General features: G+C 37.5%; 1 protein-coding gene across 1 annotated transcript in view; it reads right to left on the bottom strand.

Annotated features, from left to right (window-relative positions):
* The window catches only part of ARFGEF1 (ARF guanine nucleotide exchange factor 1), an 81,780-nt gene that overhangs the window by 47,973 nt on the left and 11,208 nt on the right, over positions 1-22,599 (bottom strand). The window contains exons 2-9 of the mRNA XM_084772893.1: positions 20,571-20,601; positions 19,819-19,975; positions 18,469-18,615; positions 17,426-17,605; positions 12,682-12,958; positions 7,957-8,058; positions 3,536-3,711; positions 2,644-2,777 (exon numbers count right to left, since the gene is read on the bottom strand). Of these exons, the coding sequence (XP_084629019.1) occupies positions 2,644-2,777; positions 3,536-3,711; positions 7,957-8,058; positions 12,682-12,958; positions 17,426-17,605; positions 18,469-18,615; positions 19,819-19,975; positions 20,571-20,601 (1,204 nt within the window). The remainder of the gene's footprint in view (positions 1-2,643; positions 2,778-3,535; positions 3,712-7,956; positions 8,059-12,681; positions 12,959-17,425; positions 17,606-18,468; positions 18,616-19,818; positions 19,976-20,570; positions 20,602-22,599) is intronic.

Raw genomic sequence — 22,599 nt, 5'->3', positions numbered from 1 at the left:
CTGGCTTAAAACAAACAAACAAACAAACAAACAAACAAACAAACCAGGCCAGGCATGGTGGAGCATGCCTTTAATCACAATACTTGGGCAGCAGATCTCTGTAAATTCAAAGACAGACTGGCCTATAAAGTGAGTCCAGGACAGCCAAGGCTACAGAGAGAAACCCGTCTCGAAAACAAACAAACAAACAAACAAACAACAACAACAAAATCCAGAAAACAAAAACAAAACAGGATCAAACTCAGGTCCTCATGCTGGCAAGGCAAGCACTGTACCAACTGAGCTTTCTTCTAAGACCTTATACCTCAGATTAAAGAGAAATATTTATTTATTTGTATGTGTGTGTGTGTGTGTGTGTGCGCGCGCGCGCGTGCGCGTGCGTAGTTTTGTGTGTATCACATGCATGCAGGTGTCCTAGAAGCCAGAAGAGGGCATCAGATCCCCTGACTGGAGTTATACTTGGCTGCGAGCTGCCTGGTTGTGGATGCTGGAAACCCAACCTGAATCTTCTGTAAACTACTAACTTCAAATCGTTAAAGTAGATCTTCGTTAATTCAGAGTGAAACGCCAAAATTGTCAAATTTTTAATGAGAACTAGATTTTAAAAAACATTCTTATTAGCATAGAATTAATAGCCTTAATCCTACTTCCATAAAGTTGCTATTTTCAAAATACTCAAGAAGCAATAACTTATTTTTCTGACTCTTGAGATTTGAGCCTAAAAACATTAAAAAAAAATTTTGCTTCTAAACCTAAAACATGCTTCTCCCTAAAGCAGAACAATGTAACAAAACAAAATTATATAGGTGTGGTGGCACACACCTTTAATCCCAGCACTCATGGAGGCAGAAGTAGGTGGATCTCTGAGTTTGAGGCCAGCTTGGTCTACAAAGAGAGTCCAGGACAGCCAAGGCTACACAGAGAAACCCTGTCTTGAAAAACCAAACAGCAACAAAACCCAAAAAACCCACATTTTATATATGTGTATGTTTGCATAACCTTACAAAGTTTCCAGAGTTTTTTTCTATGTGGACCAGCGTGATGTGTGTGTGTATATACATATGCATGCAGCATGCATGCATGTATGTATTGCTTATGTATGTACAGATTCATGCATGAGTGTGGCAAACTATGTTTGTGTAGGCATGCTTGTATACACAAGGTCAGAGGAAAGCCTTGGGTGTTGGTCCTTACCTCTCACCTATTTGTGACAGGGTCTCTTTACTGCTTGATGCTGTGTGTACACCAGGCAAACTTCTGAGTATTTGTTTGCGTTGATCTGAACTCAGGTCTTCTCACTTGGGTAGCAAGTGCTTTACTCACTTAGCAATCTCCCAAGCTTTCCAGTTTTTGTAATAACAGTCTCTAGACATGAGTTGCCTTAGAAACTCAACCACTACAAAGATTTTTTTTAAATTGAAGTAGGCATGCTTACTTCTCCCTATTTAGTATCTTTTTCTTCAAGCCACTCCTTCCCCAAACATCCTTCTTTTAGAAATTCTCCTAACACTGTCATGTGTGATGTATCTTACTACAACAATAGAGAACAGGTCATTCTAATCACTCTACGGCTTAACTGCAAGCAGGAATAAACTGCACTAGAATCATGTAAATACATATGAACATTATAACCTATAAAACATGGCACTTTCCTGGGTGCTGAAGTTTTCGCTCAATTGCTGTGATAAAACATTAATCAAAAGCAACTTGGGGAGAAAGGGTTTATTTGGCTGCAGTTCCAAGTTGAAGTCTGTCATCAAGGGAAGCCAGAGCAGCAACTCTAGGCAGGACCCAGGAGCAGGGACAGAAGCAGAGCCATGGAGGGGTGCTGCTCACTGGCTTCTTCCTCATGTCTTGCTCAGCTTGCTTTCTTATAGAGCCCAGGACCCAGTTGGCACTACTCAACAGTAGTCTGTGCCTTCCTACACGTACCACCAATCAAGAAAATGTGCTATAGTCTTGCCCATAGCCCAGTCTAATGGGGACAATTCCTTAACTGAGACTTCTTCTTCCTAGATGGCTCTACCTTGTTTCAATTAAGAAAGAAAGAGAACTACATTTGATGGGAATTAGATAATTAACTTATATCAAAGTACTTAGTACTTTGTACACTTGTACACTTAGTACAAGTGAAGACAGAAATCATTGTAAGGTAATTCATCAGATCTTAATAGTTCCAAAGTTACTCAGAATGTAGAAATATAAATCATTCATTTATTCACTCAGTAACATACACTGACACACCTACTGTGTACTCACTATTCTATATCACTGCCCATCCTTTCTCAAATTGTATAAAATATATATCTAAAAGTTTAGAACGCAACTATTTTTGGTATGTATGTTTTAAAGTAAATATCTCCCTCATGAAAATTTTAAGAATCCACAGGACTGAGCATGATGGCACATGTCTGAATTCCAGCACTTGGATGCAGAGGCAGGTAGATCTCTGCAAACTCAAGGCTAGCCTTATCTACTGAACTGTCTCAAATAAGGAAGCAAGTGAAACCACACACACACACACAAAAAAAAAAAAAAAAAGAGAAAAAGAAAAGAATCCACAGGACACATGAAAATCCAAACACTATATTTACAGTAAGTTTTAAATTTAAAAACCTTGTAAGCAAAATGGTAATGACTTACTTTGGATCAGGTGGTCCATCTGACAGTGGTTTCATTGACAGCTTACACAATGACCTGAACACTAGAAAGGCATCCTTTTGTAAAATGTGGGAAAACTTAGCACCAGGTGAAGGTCCTGAAGAATTTCCAGATTCCTAAACAAGTTAATATACCGTGAACATAAAGACATATCTTAGCATAAGTCATTTGCGTATTATTGACTCTGATGTGGTATTTTCCTGGTACAAGAAGGATCAGAGGTACAATCTGTCATACTGATCTTTAATATGCTATATCGAACACTAAACTAATACCTTCAAAATACATTCTTTAAAATATTCCTTCTTTGACATCAAGCATACGTCTAAAATTTTTCAAGCTCATACTTTTTAATTGACTCTGGTAAAAAGTGGAGTAATCTTTAAAGTCATTTACTGGATAAGGTCAACCTAACTAAGAAAATCTCTAGAATCCTTCGTCTGCAAACCTAAAGACTAGAAGCACATAAAGTAAAGCAGGAGGAAGGCCCGCCACTCCTACCCACACTGACTTCTTTGTAGCTTTGAGCAGAGACTCAGATAAAATGCCCTGCACTCTTATGCTTTTACTTATCCTATGATACTGTAATTTTCCCATAATTTGTGAAAAGAATGTTCCTCTTAAATGTAACTTCAGTGAGGGTGAGGGGTTGTGTACACAGATAAAATACAACTTGCAGTTGGAATGTAGCTATTAATACATTTTAAAAGAACAAACTGCTCTAAGTTATAGCAATAAGAAAGAAAGAAATCCACTCAAAACCCAACCTTTTATTTCCACAAGCTGAAATTGGCCAAAAGCATCAGCTGGGAACATTTGCTCAAGGTACTGGCAGACCATCCATTTCTTCCTCTCTACTTCACCCCATGTATACCTGAGTATCATTGGAGGAGACAGACAGTCTGTCGTCAGGTAACGATGGTGTATATGCAACAGAAATCGGTGTTCCTGGGATTCCATTTGCTTGAATGTTCTCACTGTCACTACCATCCTCTATAGTTCCAATGTTGCCATCTGTACTTGCACTTATAGCAGAACCTTCTCCCATGTCTAAAATGGAAGAAAAGACACTCATGTATGTATGTTTGAACTGGGGTGTACTTATAAAAACATGAAGTATCTAAAATCAGACAGTGGCAGAAAAGCAAAGTGTAATATATATTGTGACTTTTTAAAGGTAGTGTATTCACTACCATGCAAACATACACGTGGCGTGCTTCCCAACATGGTCTATAAGCTGCACTGGCAATAAGCACACTTAGCTGACGGATGGGTATTCTGGATGACATCAGTAGGAGCCTACTTTAAATTTCCACTAACTCACCACATTAGGCTTTAATGAATGCTAACACAGTGAGATGTTGTGCTGAACTTGAGCTATTATCTACCTATTTCTTTTCAAACAAGTACTCAATTCTTTTTGATAAAGGCCAGAGGACTTGCGGCCAAAGAGATCAAATACATGTATAGTATATGAAGAGTATACTGAGATTGGTCCTGGACATTTTTTAGAAAGTGGGAAATTTCTTAATTATTTTAGATATTCTTTAAAAGGTGGCAATTTTCCTAGGTATACAAAATAAAATTGAGGTTATATATGATAATGTCCTTACTTACAGAAAATATATATTTTATCTGGGTATTATACAGGGGTGCAATGTCACAATGTACACAACCAATTTTCTAATGGTTCAACAAAGACCTATATATGCATGCTATATGTAAAGACATAAAGCAAAAGTAGCAAAAGTGTTAAATAGTGAATTGAGTTAAATAATACCTCTCTGTGAAATTTTCTCTACTTTTGAGACTTTTCTAAGTAAAATGTTGCAGAACAATGGGAGAACTTCTACTTCCTAGTGTATAATACCCTGTATTAGGTACTGGCAAGGTTTTTCGGTAACACATGGGACAGTACATATCTCAGGGTTTATAAGTCACACAGTCTCTATTGTAACCATGGAAGGCAATGCAAAAGCAACATGGCTGCATTACAGTGATACTTTATTTATAAAAACAAGTGCGGCTGGGGTTGCACCCCAAAACTAGAACACTGGCCTAGCATGTTCTAGAACCCAATTCTACCCACAGTGCTCTCCAAACAAACAAGAATTGGCACACAGATTATATTGTGCCAACCCATGACCTGTAATGCACTATTTTAAAAGACTATATGGGCATGGAACACTTTTAGTTTCTCTTAATCTACAAGGTTTTAAATGTTTTATACTTTTAATTAATATTCCTAATACCACAGTGTCTTTCTTTAGTCTCTATGTTTTCCCTCTGGATAATGTTAGAACTTCAATTACCAATTTAATAGACTGGCACCTGCTATGATTTAGATATGATAGGACTGTGTGTTCAGGGTTTAGTCCCCGGCTGGTGATGCTACTTTAGAAGGCACTCTACTCTGTAGGAAGTAGGTCACTGGGGGTATGCATGTACAGGCTGTCATGTCCTTGTCATCCCCCCTACCACCTGCACCCTGCTTTCTGCCTCTTATGAGATGAGGTACTCTGTTCCACCACATATTCCCCAGCATGATGTTCTGTCTTGCTACAGGCCAGAAGCAACAGAGCCAAGTAAACATTCCCTGGAATTGTGAGCTGACACAATGCTTTCCTCCTCTTAAAATTATTTCTCCCAGATATTTGTAATTATGACAAAAGGTCTAAGACAGAACATAAGTACTAAGATGTGACAGTTGCTAGTATGGTTTTACTAGCAGTATGAGTCAAAGCTTTAGGGGCAAGTTTTAAAGAAGAACTTGGAAAAGTTTGGGTAGTGTGCTACGAAAGCCCAGAACAGTGCTTCTCAGCCATCCTAATGCTACAACCTTTCAATAGTTTCTCATGATCCCAACCATAAAATTACTTTGTTGATACTCAAAGCTGTAATTTTGTTACGGTTATGAATTTTAAGTATTTTGATAGGTGCAGCCACTGGATTTACTGTGTATCCTGATATGCTGCAACTTTTCTTTGCTTCCTGTCCCTCCTTTGCAACAGTAAAGTTCTATAGCTTGCTGTTTGATGTTAAGGGAGTCAACAGTTATGAATTTGCTTTGGCGAAGTCTTTTAAATGATGCCATAACTGTTACTACTTTGAGAACTCATGGAATTAAACTAAATGCATTTTACAACATGAGATGTCCATGAACCTTTGGGGGTAAGGAGCAGAATGCTTTATCTAAATATGAAACGTCCCTCGCAGCTCATGTGTTGAGCCATGGTCCTTAGCTTGCACGCCTGCTTTTGGAGGTGCATTAGTCGGTGGGGACTGCTTGGAGGTAGCAGTCACTGGGAGATGTGTCCCTCACTCCCTCCTCTTTGCTTCCTACTTGCCAGGAGGGAGGTAAGCTGCTGTGCTCCACCACATGCTTCCTGCCACAAGTATCTGCCTCACTACAGCCCAGGAGCAATAGAACCAAGGGATCTTGAATTCAAACCTCCCAAAATGTGAACCAAAATATACCTTTTCTCTCTTCAGGTTACTTCCTCAAATACCCAACATGATGACATAAAGCTTACTAACACAACGTACCACGCTCTGTTTAGGACAAAGTGCTACTTTCTACTGCATGTCTCATACACATGACTATATAGACAGATAACCTGAAGGTCAAATTCAGTGTGTCAAAAGTACTAGTGCTCCAGGAACATCTATACCATCACTTAATTTGGCCGATAGTACCACTAAACATCTAATGTATTGAGTTTTACAACTGGGAGGCCACCAATAAAGAACAGAGGTAACACTTAGAAAAGCATACTTTTAAGTGTTATCCTTTGGTGTCTTCCAATTGAGGAGTGTTTCCATTCAGAGCTAATCAATGTGGCTCACTGAGTTCAAACATTTGTACAACAGTTTGCACTATGGTGGACCAATTTTCTTTTGGGAGCTTCGAATTTTAGTGCTTATGAGGCAGAAAGTTACTATGTGACAACCATTAAAACCCTAGTCCTGAAGTCTCAAATATATAATAAACATTTTGCTAATATTCAATAATTTGATCCTGGAGGAACTAAGAATATCCTACATGGCTTCACCATCTACTGAAAGTAGAGCCCAGTTTCCTCTAGACTATACCTTGTCTATCTTTTCCATTTATATCATTACTCTGTACCTTCGGCTGTAATAAAACCCATCAATGAAGGCAACTCTACATTGAGTCTTGTGAGTCTTCTCAGTGAATGGACACACTGTGGAGTAGCTTAATCCTGTAATTTATTTACTTTCTCTTCCTTAGCTACTTGAATGGCTATAAAGTCTGTCATTGCTTGCTGCTTTCTCTCATGTTCCATTCTTACTATAATTAGGTCAGACTGCTATGCCAGTCTGTTACAGGCCTTCTTTTTTTCAGACTTGGTTTCTTAAAGATGTTCTCATCAAAATTCTTAGTTCTAAGATTATCAATGCTGATTTCTTTGTGCTAGAATAAAATCCAAAATCCTACCTCTGAAATTTCTAACCCTGTTCACTTGCTTCTATGTTTTTTTTTCTGTTATACGACATTACATGTATTATACTGAATCATCACTCTTAAATCTCATCATCTCTTTATGCTACCCAGATGCTCAATGCTTCCTTAGTTATCAGATCCATTGCTTAACTCATATGGTAAATATCTGAATATCCCTTCTTGTAGTTAGCAGTGACCTCAACCAGTAAGTCAAGTCCTGATATGCTAAGGAAAGGCTACTTTGTTTTTTTGTTTGGTTGGTTTTGTTTTTCCAGACAGGGTTTCTCTATGAAGCCTTTGCCATCCTGGACTGAACTCAGAGATCTGCCTGCCTCGGCTTCCTGAGTGCTAGGATTAAAGGTGTATACCGTCACACCCAGGTAGGAAAAGCTACTGTATTTAAAAGGAAAAAAGAAGTGGCAAAGTACTTTAAGTGAAAAACAAAATTTCTAAAATTAGAAAAAGTCATATGCTGAAGTTATTATAGGAACTGTGGAGAAAGATGTTCTTACTGGTTTGCTGATATACTTAGATACCAACATTCTGACCACAAGGCACGGAAAGGCATTACATCTGTGCACCTGTGCACAGGAAAGGGGGTAGAAACAGGGTTTGATGCTATCTGATGGCTGAAAGCGTCCACTAGAGATTTTAGAAAGCATCCTGCATGTGTGGGGGAGGGGCTACTGCACTTGGCAGACATACACATACATACAAACACTAATTTGAGAACTTACAACTTTACTCCCTTGGTTCCACATTATAAGATTGCTATGGTCAGATGAAATCCAGAAAAACAGAATAAACTAATTTCAAATGAAGTACACTACCTCCAACGATGATGTTCACCATTTCATCTACAATGCTCTGGACAATATCATGTGGCTTTTCCTCACAGTCTCCATCATACAGTATATCATTTTTAGATAATGCTTTGAAAGAGAAAATTTGAGACATTATTTTAACTTTTTAAGAAACATCTAACAAATATGTATATGAAACACCTTTTTAAAACAAAATCAAATGACTGGAAAAATTTTGCAACAATATCTTATTAAATATTCAGAATTTGTAACCAAGCCAATACTTAAGTATTTTCTAAATTCAAGCCCATTTTAACAAGGTTCTATTTGATCAGCTATTAAATTACTATTCAATTTAATAGGATTTCATAAATTATTCCTATAAAGAACCAAAATTCTAACAGTATTCTAAATAAAGCACTTTTCATGTCATGTGTACATTAACATGTACTTGGTACATACATGTTTGTATTAAGTCTCATCCAACATCAAACTAAAATAACTAAACTTTGATACAATTATTAATGCTGCATTTTATGACAGAAAATATGTAAAGAGGACAAGGGACTGAACTACTTGGGACATCATTAGTGTTTTGTTCATTTTTCACAAAAGAATCTACATTTCTAATGTAAAACTGAATTCATGCTAATTTTTCTTCTTAGAAACAGCTAAAGAAAACAATGGAATCTGACAGCTTGTATAGATGACTACAGATAAAAACAGAATCACAGTTGGGGCTTTTGAAATGCTAAAAGTATCCCAAGGTGGTTCAATTAGCACTTTAGGATGCTCCAGGAACCTGGCAAATATCTCCCTATACCAAATGGCAGCCAACTTTTTAATCTACTGGCTACAGTAATGTCTCCATTCTCCTCACGCTGACTATTATAAAGGATTATGACTTAACAATACTGTCTGTCCTCCCTACAATTGCACTGTTTTTAATCTACTACCTGCCATGTTCTACAAAATAGTTAGTGTCACAATGGGAAATCTGCTAAGCAAGTATGTTCAATCTGTACATTTATATCATGAGGCAGAAAAAATAGCCTGAGCTTCCTCTGTGGGATAAAAAACTTAAGTGCCATGTAGGTATTTGTTCTACCATTTCTAAGCTTTCATTTCTGTGCTGTGATTGGCTAAAACACTTCCAAGTCTGAAAACTATAGTTCCAATGTGAGTAAATATACAGAGCTACTATCTAAAAGTATCTATAAAACAGTGAATTTAAAAAATCATGTAAACTGACAGAAATATGATTAATATTTGTTAAAATTTATTTATTATGTATACAGTGTTTTGCTTGCAAGTACACCTGCACGACAGAAGAGGGCATCAGATCACATTATAGGTGGTTTATGAGCCACCATATGGTTGCTGGGAACTGAACTCAGGACCTCTGGAATAGCAGCCAGTGCTCTTAACCACTGAGCCATCTCTCCAGGCCAGTGATTAGTATTTGTAACACACAAGACTGCCTAGAGAGGTTAGCTGTATGTACAACTTCACCCAGCTAAGGCTGTGCTCTAGAACATGCATTCTGAACCAGAGGCCTATTTATGAGATGTTAGAGCAATGCCTTCTGGTCAAAATCATCACAACACCTTCCTGATAACCCTTCCTTCTATGAGACAACTACAGCGTTGTCTTTACACACAATACGTGCTCCTTTGTCATAGCCATGTTATTTCTGTTGGAAAATTTTCCTCTACTTTCTAGCTACTCGTTTTTATCCACTACTACTCAACTAAAGCATCACTGACTTCTCTACGAAGGAACTTTCCTAATTCTCCTCATCCTAACAACCTAGGCATGCCACTTCCAGGAAACCACACACTATACTGGTTCATTCTCACCTGACCCTTTAGGTAGACTGAAAGCAATAACTGTACCTATCGTCTTAACCCCAAATTCTAGCACTCAGAACATAAAACACAGAATGCTCAACATATGTTTGCTGAATGTATAAAAATAAATAAAGGAACAAATAAAACCCCACCTTTGTCAGAGATCAGCCCTTTGAATCAATTCTTTTAAACATGCAGTGAAAAGCAAGAGCAATTTTTTGGAAAAGCAGTTTAGACAAAGCATGTGGATTCACTGGTTGGTAGATTACATAGTGTGAATGGTTATTTTGCCCTAAGTAGCCTTTTGAAATAAAGCAAAAAGAAATTGGAAAGATAGTTTATTTAGTTAGTAAGGTGCTTGTCATGAAAGCATGAGGACCCAAGTTTGATACTCAGAACTCTTTAAAAAGCTGGGTGTCAGCAACAGGGAGGCAGAGGTAGGAAGAACTCTATGCATTCAAGGCCAGCCTGGTCTACATAGCGCAGGGCAGCCAAGGCTATGTACTAAAACCCTACCTCAAAGACAAAACCACCATCTGGGTGTCAAAGGCAAATACTTTTGATCAGCCTTAACCAGAGAAGATCTTCTCTGCAGAACAACCTATACTAGGTGCTGAGAATAAATGGAGGCTAAGTGCTGAACCATGAACAAGGCATGTAAAGATCAAGAACACTGCAGACAAGGGAACACAGACAGTGTAAGAGTAGAACACAGGAAGAACTACAGAATGTTTTTACTTTTTAGGCATGACACAGCCATCCCAATCATGGAGTCAAAGCAACTGTACTTTCCTACATCCAACCAGCACAAGAATGGGCCTGTTAACTGCCAACCAGGGGCTCAAGAGATGTTCTCCATCCCTGCCCCAGGAGGCGGGGGCTGACTGAACTAGTGAGCACTGCTAGATTCTGGAAAATGGGGAGTCACTGCCCTCAGGTGAGTACTCACTGGTAAGCTTAGTACACTCCAATGGAGAACCATACACTCAGGCAAACAGATGGCCATAGTTAAGCACACTGGGTCACAAAACAAAACACAAATATGAATATGAAAAAGGGAGTTCCATGGAGCAGAGGGGTGAAATGTTAGAGTAATCAGAACACATTGTGCACATGTAAACTAGGTGTGGTGCTGTGTACATAGTACCAGTTCTGGGCAGGCAAAGACAGGCAGATGCTTGGGAGTCACGGACCAGCCAGGCTAGCCTCATTAGTGTGGCCCCAAGCCAGTCAGAGTCCTCATTTCAAAAATAAAATGGGTAGCATCCAAGGAACGATGCTTTACGTTGGCTGACTTTTTGCCTCCACATATGTATGTACATGACATATCTATTTATGCCACTACTGAGTTCTAGAAAACAGAGTTTTAAAAAACGTCAATAGCGGAGGTCTTTCCTCAAAATGAAGTAAAAACAGATTTCGGATGAAGTCTAACTAAGTCCAATTTATCCATAACAGAGAGCAACACAATTTCTATCATTTATCAAGTCAGGCTAAGCAACAAGAAAAGGGAACAACTCAAACTCCCTGGCAGGATCAAAGAATAAGGAGAAAATTATTTTATAAGGTTATTACTTCTATAGAAAAATCTATATAAAAATTAATTTTTATGACAATGTAACTTCTCTTACATAAAAATTTTCTTGGAAAATGTAACATAGGACTAGGAGTAGGTTCACTGGGCAAAGCTCTTGCTCTACAAGCAGGAAGATCCAAGTTCAAGTCCCTAGAGCCCACAAAATGCACTTGTCTATAATCTTAATTCTCCAACAATGAGATGGGAAGTGGAGACAGGAAACTCTTTGGAAGTTCCCATGCCAGCATATCTGTCTTAAGCAATGTGGAAAGGCAAAGACTGACATCTAAAATTTGTCTTCCGACCTCCCACATATGCAATGTGCCACATGTGCACTTACTCTTACACACTCATCATGCACATACCCACAGATTAAAAAAAAAAAGTGAAAGAGAGAACATCTCAACTTTGCTGACTATTGCTGATATAAAAACATTTTTAAAAGATTAATTTCTGTATTTTGTATGTATACAGTGCTCTGTCTGCACATATACCTGCAAGCCAGAAGAGGACAACAGATCACATTATAGATGGTTGTGAGCCACCAAGTGGTTCCTGGGAATTGAACATAGGACCTCTGGAATAACAGACAGTGCTCTTAACTGCTGGACCATCTCTCCAGCCCCCATAAAAGTTTTTAAAATGAACTTTTTATATGCTATTTGGTTAGTCAATATTATTTTTATAATCAATTTCATTAATTTTTCCTGAAAATAGGTTCTTGCTATATAGTCCAGGCCAGCCTCAAAAGTCAGGATCTTCCCTCTGCCTCCCAAGTACTGGGATTTCAGATAGGATTCATTCTTTCATGACAGGGTTTCTCTGTGTAACTCTGGCGTCCTGGAACTCACAGAGATCTGCCTACTTCTGCCTTCCAAGTGCTGGGATTAAAGGTGTGTGCACCACCATGCCTGGTGACATGATACTTTCTAAACCAAAAATGTTGTTAAATTTTCAACCATATTCTAAAAGCTTTTACTGAATGGATCCTTTGTCTGCTAGAAAACTGATGTGAAAAAGAAAACTAAAGTGCCTATGTAATTCTGTAATAAGTATTTATGATTCTTTTTAGGAAGGTGTCTTTTATGGGGGCTAGAGCGATGGTCCAGCAGTCTATATATCACACTGTGAAGTGATGATGAAGGCACAGCATCATGAAGAGATACTATGCAGACTGAAGTAAATTAGCTTTACCACTGACAGAAAAGATCACAATTATCACAAACTATCTGGTAACCATTAAATCACGTCTCCTTATTTCAACAAAACCTCATCCCAGCACTTCCCTTAACATGCACGCAGCCCACAGCCCCATCTCAAGATTACTTTCAGCTGCAGTTGCCTGATCAGCTTCTGTCTGTTCATTTTCTGCACTGGAAACATCAGATCCATTTTCAGGCTCGGTATCATCTTGGAGACTTTTGTCCATATCATGTGTTTGGGGATCAAGATCTCCTTCATGTTCCTGGGATCTATGATCAACAGCCTGAGGTGGCACATATCTAAGATGAGGTGACTCGGGCTCATGATGGCTTACTGGAGACTGTAACAGATGATGGTGCTGCCGATGCCTTTCTCTTTCCATTTGTTTGGCTTCCTGTAACTGGAAAGAACAAAATGATTTCCAGTGTTAGTACAATAAGTATCCTGAAATTCACCTAACTAATCACCTAAGTACAAATCCTTTAAATACGGTATCCTTTTTCTCTGGGCTTGGGAATTATAGGCCATCAGAACCAACATAAAATATACTAAAAGAAACAATATTATTTCTTAGATGTCTGGAAATTGATACATAAGAACAGAGAAAAATCTTCACTAATATACTTTTATCTGACTATGCTTGGTGTTTATATTTTATTATTTTTATTTGTATGTAGTGTGTCCACATGAGTGAATGCGCATGTGTGCTGGTGCTCATGAAGGCCAGAAGAGGGTGTTGGATTATGAGATTTGGGTGCTGGGAACCAAACTGGGATCTTCTGGAATAGCAGCAAGTGCTCCTAGCTACTGAGCCCTATCTCCAGACCTTGGATTTGATGTGTGATGCTGTGAAATGTAGTATCTAAACAAAATGAAAACAGTGTTAATGTCACCAAGTAGTAACTGGATTGTTGCTAATAAAATATTTACCTAAAACCAAAAATTCCACCAAAAAGAACAAAGTACAACACACACATACTTATTCACATTTATTCTCTCTTCCTCCCTCTCTCCCTTTTGTCTATATATACCTGGAAATAAAGTCTAGAAAGATATACAAGAAACATCTATATGGGGTAGAGATTAGGAAATAATCACATGGAAAACAAAGCATAAGAACTTTTCAGTACATTCCCTTTCGTAACATTCTGACATTATTATATAAAACACCTTTTAATTTAAACAGTGTATTAAAACCATATTTAGTAAGTAAAATTGCCACATCTGTCAATGTTTAGATTTTATTTTAGAAGGCCTGTCATTTTTGTGAATGTAATATCATCTAGTAAACTGGCTCACTTAACAAGATGCTAAAAATAACAAGCAGGATCCCAGTACTTTATTTTTTAGAATTTTATTGCTCCTCATACATTTCTTCTAGTCTTCGTTAGCTGATATGATTATCACAGGATTAATTTCCACAAAGAAAAATATTTTACAGTATCAAGTAATCTTTCATAATCTCCAGTAACATTTCAAATGAAAAATAATTATATACATTTATAAAAATAAAATTGAATTAAGTGATTCTGTCTAAAAAATTATAAAAACCTTATAATTAACAGTCTAAAATTCTTATTTTATAAAGACTACTAGATACATAATTAGAATGAAAAGAAACTTCTGAGACCAATATATATTGCTAGTACCACAGGGATCTGTGACCATCACCTCTCAACTCAGTGCAGCTGTGCCACCAATTCAATTAATAAATCAGGATCCTCTCAACTTTGATGAGAAAAACTTCCTTTTGCAGTTGGCAATGGTTAATGTAGAGACTCATAACCCATCAGAGAGCTAAGAATAAGTGACTACTGTTGAATGCCCAGCCCTAAATGAAGCAGCTATATCAATCTCTCCTGCCTAGGGACCAGGGAAGTAGAAGTGGAAAGAAAGAAAGAGTCAGAGGGTGGGTTAGAGCGCTATGAAATCCATCTTTTAGACATATGATGTGGCCACTGCTCTCATGAACTCACAGTAGCTACGGTTACCTGCAAAACATGTGTAAGACAAAATCAGGCAGCGTTCCAGTGTGGATGGAGGAGCTCATGAGCGCTGCACCTAGCTGAGGACCTATTGGCAACTAATGGATGCTGGGAAAGAGAGAATACACTTTCTTCAGGAAAATAGCCACTGGTAGGTAGGTTGCCTATGCTCTGGTGGATGTCCCCATACTCATATGACTGTGGGTGACACTAACTGGACTCAGTACATTTTTTAAAACAGGGGGAGGTAAAGGAGATGAACCAGGTAGTGGCAACATGGAATAGGAGGGAAAATTTTTTTGCAGGGGAGAGGGGTAGGAATGGATATGACTAAGATGCATTGTATACGTGTATAAAATTTAAAGAACAAACAATACCAAAATGAAAATAAAAGCCACATTTCATACTGTTCAGAGAAAGAAGTTTTAAGTAAATCAAGGGAGAAGGCTAAAATGAACTCTATGATGTTAAGCTGGAATCAAAATGTCAGTATAAACATATGTCTTTAAATATATACAGATAAAAAGTCACATACAGGTGTGTTTTATAGCTGTATTTGCTTAGAGAGTCAGAAGCCATAACTCAAAGACAACAAACACTAGGTAACTAGGTGAGTTCCAGACTTTGGTATCTAAATAAATGTCCTTGCCCAACTGAGGGAGGCAAGCTCCTTGTTGAAATGGTTTATTTCAAAGCTGAAAAGGGCAAAATTAAATGGCTGTTGTACGCATGAACTCACAGCAGCTGTGGTTAGCTACATAAGACCAAGCCAGGTACAGATTTCAGAATGGAATGGGCAGGGACTTGAGGCATTGCCCCTAGCTGAGGAGCTGCTGGCAACTGATAGTTACTGGGGGAGTGGTCAGTCCCCATGACCCGGGGGACAATCCATGACCACTGACAGCACTAACTAAACTCAATATATTAAATAATTATAAAAGGACATAAAGTTGAGAGGAAGATATAATGGGGAGGAGGGTCTTGAGAGGAATTAAAGAGGGAAAAGGTAGAGTTTTGGTTTGTTTGTTTGTTTGTTTTAATGAGCATAAAACAGCTTAAGATTCCAGAACAGTGTGGAGGTATTCACAACAGATTGGGATCTTGTCAAATGGGCTAAAGAACCCCAAGCTGAAATAACATGGGCAATAAAATGATAATATCAGGTTACTATACATAAAATAGAATAAAGACCCAGGAGTAGTCTGATTTAATTTACTGAATTAATAGATACACTGATTAAAAAAAAGGGGGGGGGGAACTCCAGTTAATAGAGAAGGAAGGAGAGAAGCGGAACACACCACCAAGGAACCAGTTATTCCCAACAAGAGCTACTCTATAAGAGACTAAAATCAACTATGGGGGGAAATAAGATATTTGCATAGTCTTACAATACCTCCCAAGATATCTATTAAATGCAAAAGAAAGGTGAGTAATGGCACACTGGAAGACCCTGACAGGTATATTCTTTTAATGATTCAGTTTTATGTATTTGAGTGTTCTGTCTGGGTATAATATGTCTGTGCAACACAAGAGAGGAGGCCAGAAGAAGGTGTAGGATCCTCTGGAATTAGAGTTGTAAACGGTTGTGAGCAACATACAGGTGTTAGGAATTGAACCTGATCCTCTGTAGCAGCTAAACCATTTTTAGCTTGCAACAGTTTTATTTGTAACTAAGTGATCAAGGTTAATATCACCAGCAAAAAGGTATCAACATTAACTTCTTGATGTAATGCATGTAAAAGGAAACATTTTTAGCAAAAAATGTAAAACCTCACTCTGATCATGAGAAAACATGAAAGAAAGCAAAATCATGATAAACAAGAAAAGGTTGAGGCACTGTAACAGAACGGGGGGGGGCGGGTGTAGCATGTCTAGGTCAGATACTAAAGTAGAAACCAGGTACTGTTGGTGAGATTAGAGTCCAAGTAAGGCTCTATTCTAGAGTTGACTCTGCGCATGACTGCTATGCTTTGGTCACACTGTTAATAAGGGACGCAGAGTCAAACGGGAGAAGGCACAAAGGGCACAGCGTTTGTCATAAAAGCATGAGGACCTAGGTTTGGGTCCTCAGAACTAACACATGAGCAAGGTGCAGGGGCATGTGTCTGCACCGAGTGCTGGGAGGGTAAGGACAAACGGATGCAGAGGCTGACCCAACCACAACACCAGAAGGCGGGCAGCAACTGATGAAGGAAGACTCAGAATCTCAACACATCCGGCCTCCACACATATGTATGTTGCAGAAGCATACCAGCATACACCACATATATTCACACAAAATTCAAAACAAAACAAAACAAAAAGGTCAAGGGTGGAAGAGAAATACCTCTCAAATATTTCTGCAATCTTTTTGCTAAATAAAAGTTTGAGTTATAAAGACATATGCAATAAAGTGTACATCAAAACAAATAAAAAGCCAAGTTAACACCTGTAGCTCTTATTCTCTTTCCAACCAACCTGAAGTAATTTTAAGGATAAAAAAAAAATCATAGCCCTTACTGTATGGAAGAAATAAAATATACTAATATACTTTATCGATATAAAAATGCACTTTTGTTTTAAGGTTCAGAGAATACCTGAACAGGTCAAATGAGGTAGTTTTATATCTACTTTACAGTTTATTAAATTTAAGTTTGGTAAAATATCAATTCATAAACACTTCCATAAGGTAATCAATTATATACACTTTTGTGAGATTAAAAGTACATGTTGTCTAAAGTTAAACAAGTCAGTAAAACTAAAAATGCAGCACGGACCCCTCACATCTTACTGTAGACAAAAGGCATTTTGAAGAGAAACACAGACTTTAACTGCTCCAAACTCCCTTCTACATTTGAGGCCTGTGGTGTTCTCTCACCCTCTTTCAATATTTTAATACTCACTGCTTGGTTTTCCATGCGTGCAAAGATAACATTTAGCATCTGAGTAAGAGTAGCTTTGGCTGTTGTCTGATTGATGAGATTTTTGCTGGCTAGATAGATATTGTAGCATGTTCTCACAGCTTGCAGTACAGTTCCTTCATGAATTTCTATGTGTTGTGATGTTACTGCTGTAAGTAAAGCCTTTAAGAGGAAAGAAACACAAAGCAATTTTCTGCATCATGAATTCAAGCACAAAAATATGTTTTTTCATTTTAAAATTAAAAATTTCAAAACAATGACCACTTTAGGTAGTATATAGCTTTCTAGCTACTTTGAACATGTGACCAACTATTAACTGACTATATCTGAGGCTTTCACTACTGTGAAAGTAGTTTTCCCACAGGCCTCTAAAAACTCTAGAACACTCTTTAGCTAAGCTTCATTAGAAACAGTACTTGTGTTTATTAAAATGTAGAGTATTTACACTTCGTCACAACTGAGCATGGATATGTTACCATAGTTGCAACATCAGCAACTGGAACATAACTAGTTTTTCTCTAAAGGAATCCAACAATCCAGTTCATTACAGCACAAACTTGGTTGGTTTGTTTGTTGTTTTGGCACAGGTTCAATAGGTGGATGGGCACAAGAGAATACCAAAAGCTGGTCAACAGTCTACTTGGTGATACATGGGCTGAGAAGGAAGACTACATGGGACCTAACAATACAGAAAACAGTGAGGTCACAACTTTATGAATCATCTTAAAACTTAAAATATGGAATAGGTATAAAAATCAAGGTAAGTACAGAAAAACTCCTGAAGACTCAAAGGATTTAATCCTAACTGGGATGTCCAAAAGAAGAAATATAACATGTAGTTTTCTTCTAATGAACTCTTGGCATAAAACAACAAATCTCACCTAGGTTCTAAACATTATCCCAATAGTCTCTGTCAAAGCCAGAATGCACAGAAAATAACCTTTCCTAATATTTTCAAGGCGGAAAGTTTTCTGGTTATAAAAGTATAATAATAAAAAATACAATCATTTTATATAATTAATTACCTTTATTATCTGCAACTGAACTCCTTCATCTGTTTGAGGACCTTGGAAGCAGCCACATATTGTTTCAATAATTCTATCAATTAATTTTTTGCCTGGTGTCGTACTATCTGGAGCATTACCAGTCAAGTGCCCGTAAGCAATAAGTTTCTGAAACAGACATAATAAAGCACCTCGTCAAGCTAACTACTAAGTACACTAGCTTACCCTGAACTGAAATACATTTGAATGAATATGCATTAATTTTTAAACAAAAACATTAAGGTATACTCAAAGCCAAAGACTATACCTTTTTTTCTATAGTTTAATAAAATTAGAAAACTATTTGTAGTACAATGATTACAAAAGCAGACCAATAACAACAAAACTATTAGGCAATACTTCCGGAAAGTCAGGCTTTAAGAACATGTCTCTGATATGTTAGAACTGCTTGCTGCTTTCTATCTAAACAAGGTTTTACTGATAGTGTTTTTGGAGGACTATCTTAACACCTTCAAATGGCATCAAATGTCTTTCCAACTTGTATCATCATTTGTCATGAGATCCAGTTTCCAAACACTAGCTGAAAAAAAAAATCTCAAAATTATCTTTCAGTATTACCATTTTAGCTTAGAAGGAAGGCATTAGATGTTAATAACACTAGCACTCCAGAGAAAGCAAGGTCAGAAATCAGATTAATTTATCTTTAACCTATCTTAAGAATAAATCATCTCTTCTTGGCTGCTAAGCTGTTAGCAGAGTATGCAGCTAATGGACAGCAACAATACCTGAAAACAAACAAACACTTGACCTCTGGAAGGCTGCCTCAGAATATCTAGGATACTGTGTGTGTTTGTACATGAGAATAAAAGGGGGATGCACTCATGACTATTTCTGACATTAATGAATACCCCAGGGTGAGCAAAATTCTAAGAAAGCAAAGAGTGTCAATATCAAAATGCTGCATTCTATAAAATAATAGAGATTTAGTGTAATTATTTCAAATGATGATTTAAGCACAGTGGCACATGCCTGTGGGCCCATCTGCTTGGGAGGCTTGAAGCTAGGAGTTCAAGACCACACACGGAATATATTAAGTGCCCATCTCAAAAACAAAATACGCAGCAGTATAATGCCACTGATGGAAAGAGAACAAATCAACATTACTATTAACAACCTCAATCTTTGTCTTGCTAATGGTTTTTTATTAATACTAACCAGAACCATCTTTTTACAGCTACAGTCTAACATAAATGATTGTTTTGTTTCTTACCTCAAAGAGTATTCAAGACTTTCATGGACATGTCTAAATTACCATGAGTAGTATTAGAAATACACTGAAAATAGACAGTGTTAAATCCATTTTATACACACCTGCAAACAATCTAGAGATGTACTAACTATGCGGGGACATTTGGACTGGCAGGCCAACTCAAAGGGTAAGAAGTACTTGTCTGCTTCAATAAAATTTGTCTTTGATTTCACGGGTGGAAGGGTGCTTGATCCAGCTTTTGCTTCCCCATGAGGAGGACTAAAAATAAAAGGAAGAGTGTAAGGAGAATACCACATTTACTTAATGATGACAAATTCATGGAGGAAACAAAAATCAGTCATAAAATAAACTGTATCAACCATTTTTCTATCTTTCTGCATTACACAAGGAAAGGAGAGGTCAGTGATATGCCACAGAATAAACGGTAGTCACCACAGCTGCCAAACACAAAATGGGATTGCTGTCTTTTTCCAAAGATCCCAAGTTCTATTATAGAAATATTTCATTGAATATTACATAGTATTGTAAAACTTTAAGCAGCCATAGGCTTTCGATGTGCCTTTATGCTGAAGTACACTTTTGAATTATTTCTATTCTGTTCTAAAGAAGTTAACGAGGTCAAAGAACTCCAGTAATTTTTCTAAATATATATTAAATTCTTCAAGAAGTTAAATATGGCTTATGGTATTTCAGAAATGTCTAATTTATATGAAGTTGTTTTGTAACTATTTTTTATTTTATTACATAGATAAAAAATCTGTAATGCTAAAAGTATAGATGATTGTATTACTATTTTGGACAAGACTGGCGAGTATGCAAATCAATTTTATAAAAGAAAAGAAACCATACAAACCTTTGTTTCTCAGTTTCAACTTTTATTTCCTCTGGTGAGAGAAAAAAAGAGAGAGAGAAGCATATATTAGCATAGGAAGACAAAATATTTACTAGGTAATTTGATTACAGTCTTCATTAAGCTCATTTGGGACACTAAAAACAAAGCAGCAAAAGATGCAAATTCAAAAGAAAATCAGGTTTTCAAATTTTATTTCAGCTAAATATACAAACAACAGACCACAAAGAATGTGCATCAGCAACTACAGAACTTGAATTACCAAAGCATTCCTCTTTTCTCCTAATAACTACATTAACCAGGAGTACTGGTAACAAAATATTGATGCCACGATATATAAGGTACAGGTGCTCTCCTGGTCTTTAGCATTCTCCCCCCCCCCATCTCTCCCCCCCTTCCTTCCACCTCCCCCCACCCAATGTGTGTGTTTATGTGTAATGGTCCACTCTGTGTGTGTGTGTGAGAGATGGACCACTTTGCAGCTTATTAAGATTATAACTTTTAAAAAATGCTTGTATGTGTTGACAGTAACTAATTTTTCTAGTTAGTACTATATTGAAAACATCCTATAAAATAAGCATGCCCAATTTTTAAAATTAATCTTTCAATTTAGCATGCAAAGTAATATTATGGCACTTTCATGCTACTTTCTTTTCTTTATCCCTTATCACCCCTGCCCCCTTGCTGGTCCTTTTCTCCCACAGAACAGCATCTCTTCTGTTTTCATGCTACATGTATCCCATCATTTCTCCGTCTACTTTAAGATGCTTTCCTTCCTTCTCAATGTGCTCCTTCTAGTTTCATGACGTGTCCTGAGCCATGCTCCCGTAAATAACTCCAATTAAGCTAATTGCTTCAGTGAGCTGGTCTTGGGTAGAATCATTTCTTTGGTCTGTCACTGGGGTAAATAACTTTCCTCAAAAAAGTTAATGCAACAACTTTAAATTTAATACTACTTACTACCTTCTATTGTTAAGCACTATATTAAGTATAAAGTAACTTGCTCAAATTACTTTGCCATAGCACAGATTCCTACAATATATACAATTTGCTCATTGTCTGTTGTGTGCCAAGCATTTGATATTTGGAATTTCAGTCTAGTTCTCTGAGGAACAAAGCCTTTCCATTTAACCAATGGTAGGAATAAAGAAGGGACAGTGTAAAACTATTAGTTGGAACTACTTGAAGATACAATAAAGGTTCACAATGCTTAAGAGAAATAAGACAGGCACAGAAAGACAAATACCTAGTGATCACTTGCACATGGAATCTAAAAGCGTCACGCACAGGAACAGGTAGAGCAGTGGTACCAGAATGTGGAAGAGGCAGGGTTTGATTTAAAAAACAAAAACAAACAATAACAACAAAAAGGGGCTCAAAATTTCAGCTACATAAGAGGAATATAAAAGAGGAATACATTTTAGCTGGGTGTGGTGGCATATGCCTTTAATCCCAGCACTCAGGGAGGCAAAAGCAGGCGGATCCCTGTGAGTTCCGGGCCAGCCTGGTCTACAGAGCCAGGACAGCCAAGGCTACACAGAGAAACCCTGTCTCGAAAAACAAAAGGAAAAGAGGAATATACTTTAGTGGTGATTTGTGTCCATGACATAGTAAGAGTCCTTTTTTAACCCTTTCTTGCATTCCTAGCACCCAGCTGTGTCAGTCACACAATAAGTTGACACTCAATAATGTTACCATGTAGAGAGGACCACAAGAAATAAAATAGCTGTGTTTTGCATTTTTCACCCTTTTCTGCTTTGGCTCTTACATCTAACATCTGGACAGAGGCTGATGCTGAGTGTCTCTAAGGCCATTTTTAATGTATTCAGGCCGTAACTGCTTAGAAACACAAGTTTGTGATCAATTTAATTGGTAAGAAAAACAAGCTATATCATAGTACTTGGGAGGCAGAAGCAGGTGGATCGCTGTGAGTTCGAGACCAGCCTGGTCTAGAAAACAAGTCTAGGACAGCCAAGGCTACAAAGAGAAACCCTGTTTCAAAAAACCAAAGCAAAACAAAACAAAACAAAAG

Source organism: Acomys minous (assembly GCF_964271855.1).
Source record: "Acomys minous genome assembly, chromosome: 1".
NCBI lineage: Eukaryota > Metazoa > Chordata > Mammalia > Rodentia > Muridae > Acomys > Acomys minous.
This window is presented reverse-complemented; position numbering and strand designations above follow the sequence as displayed.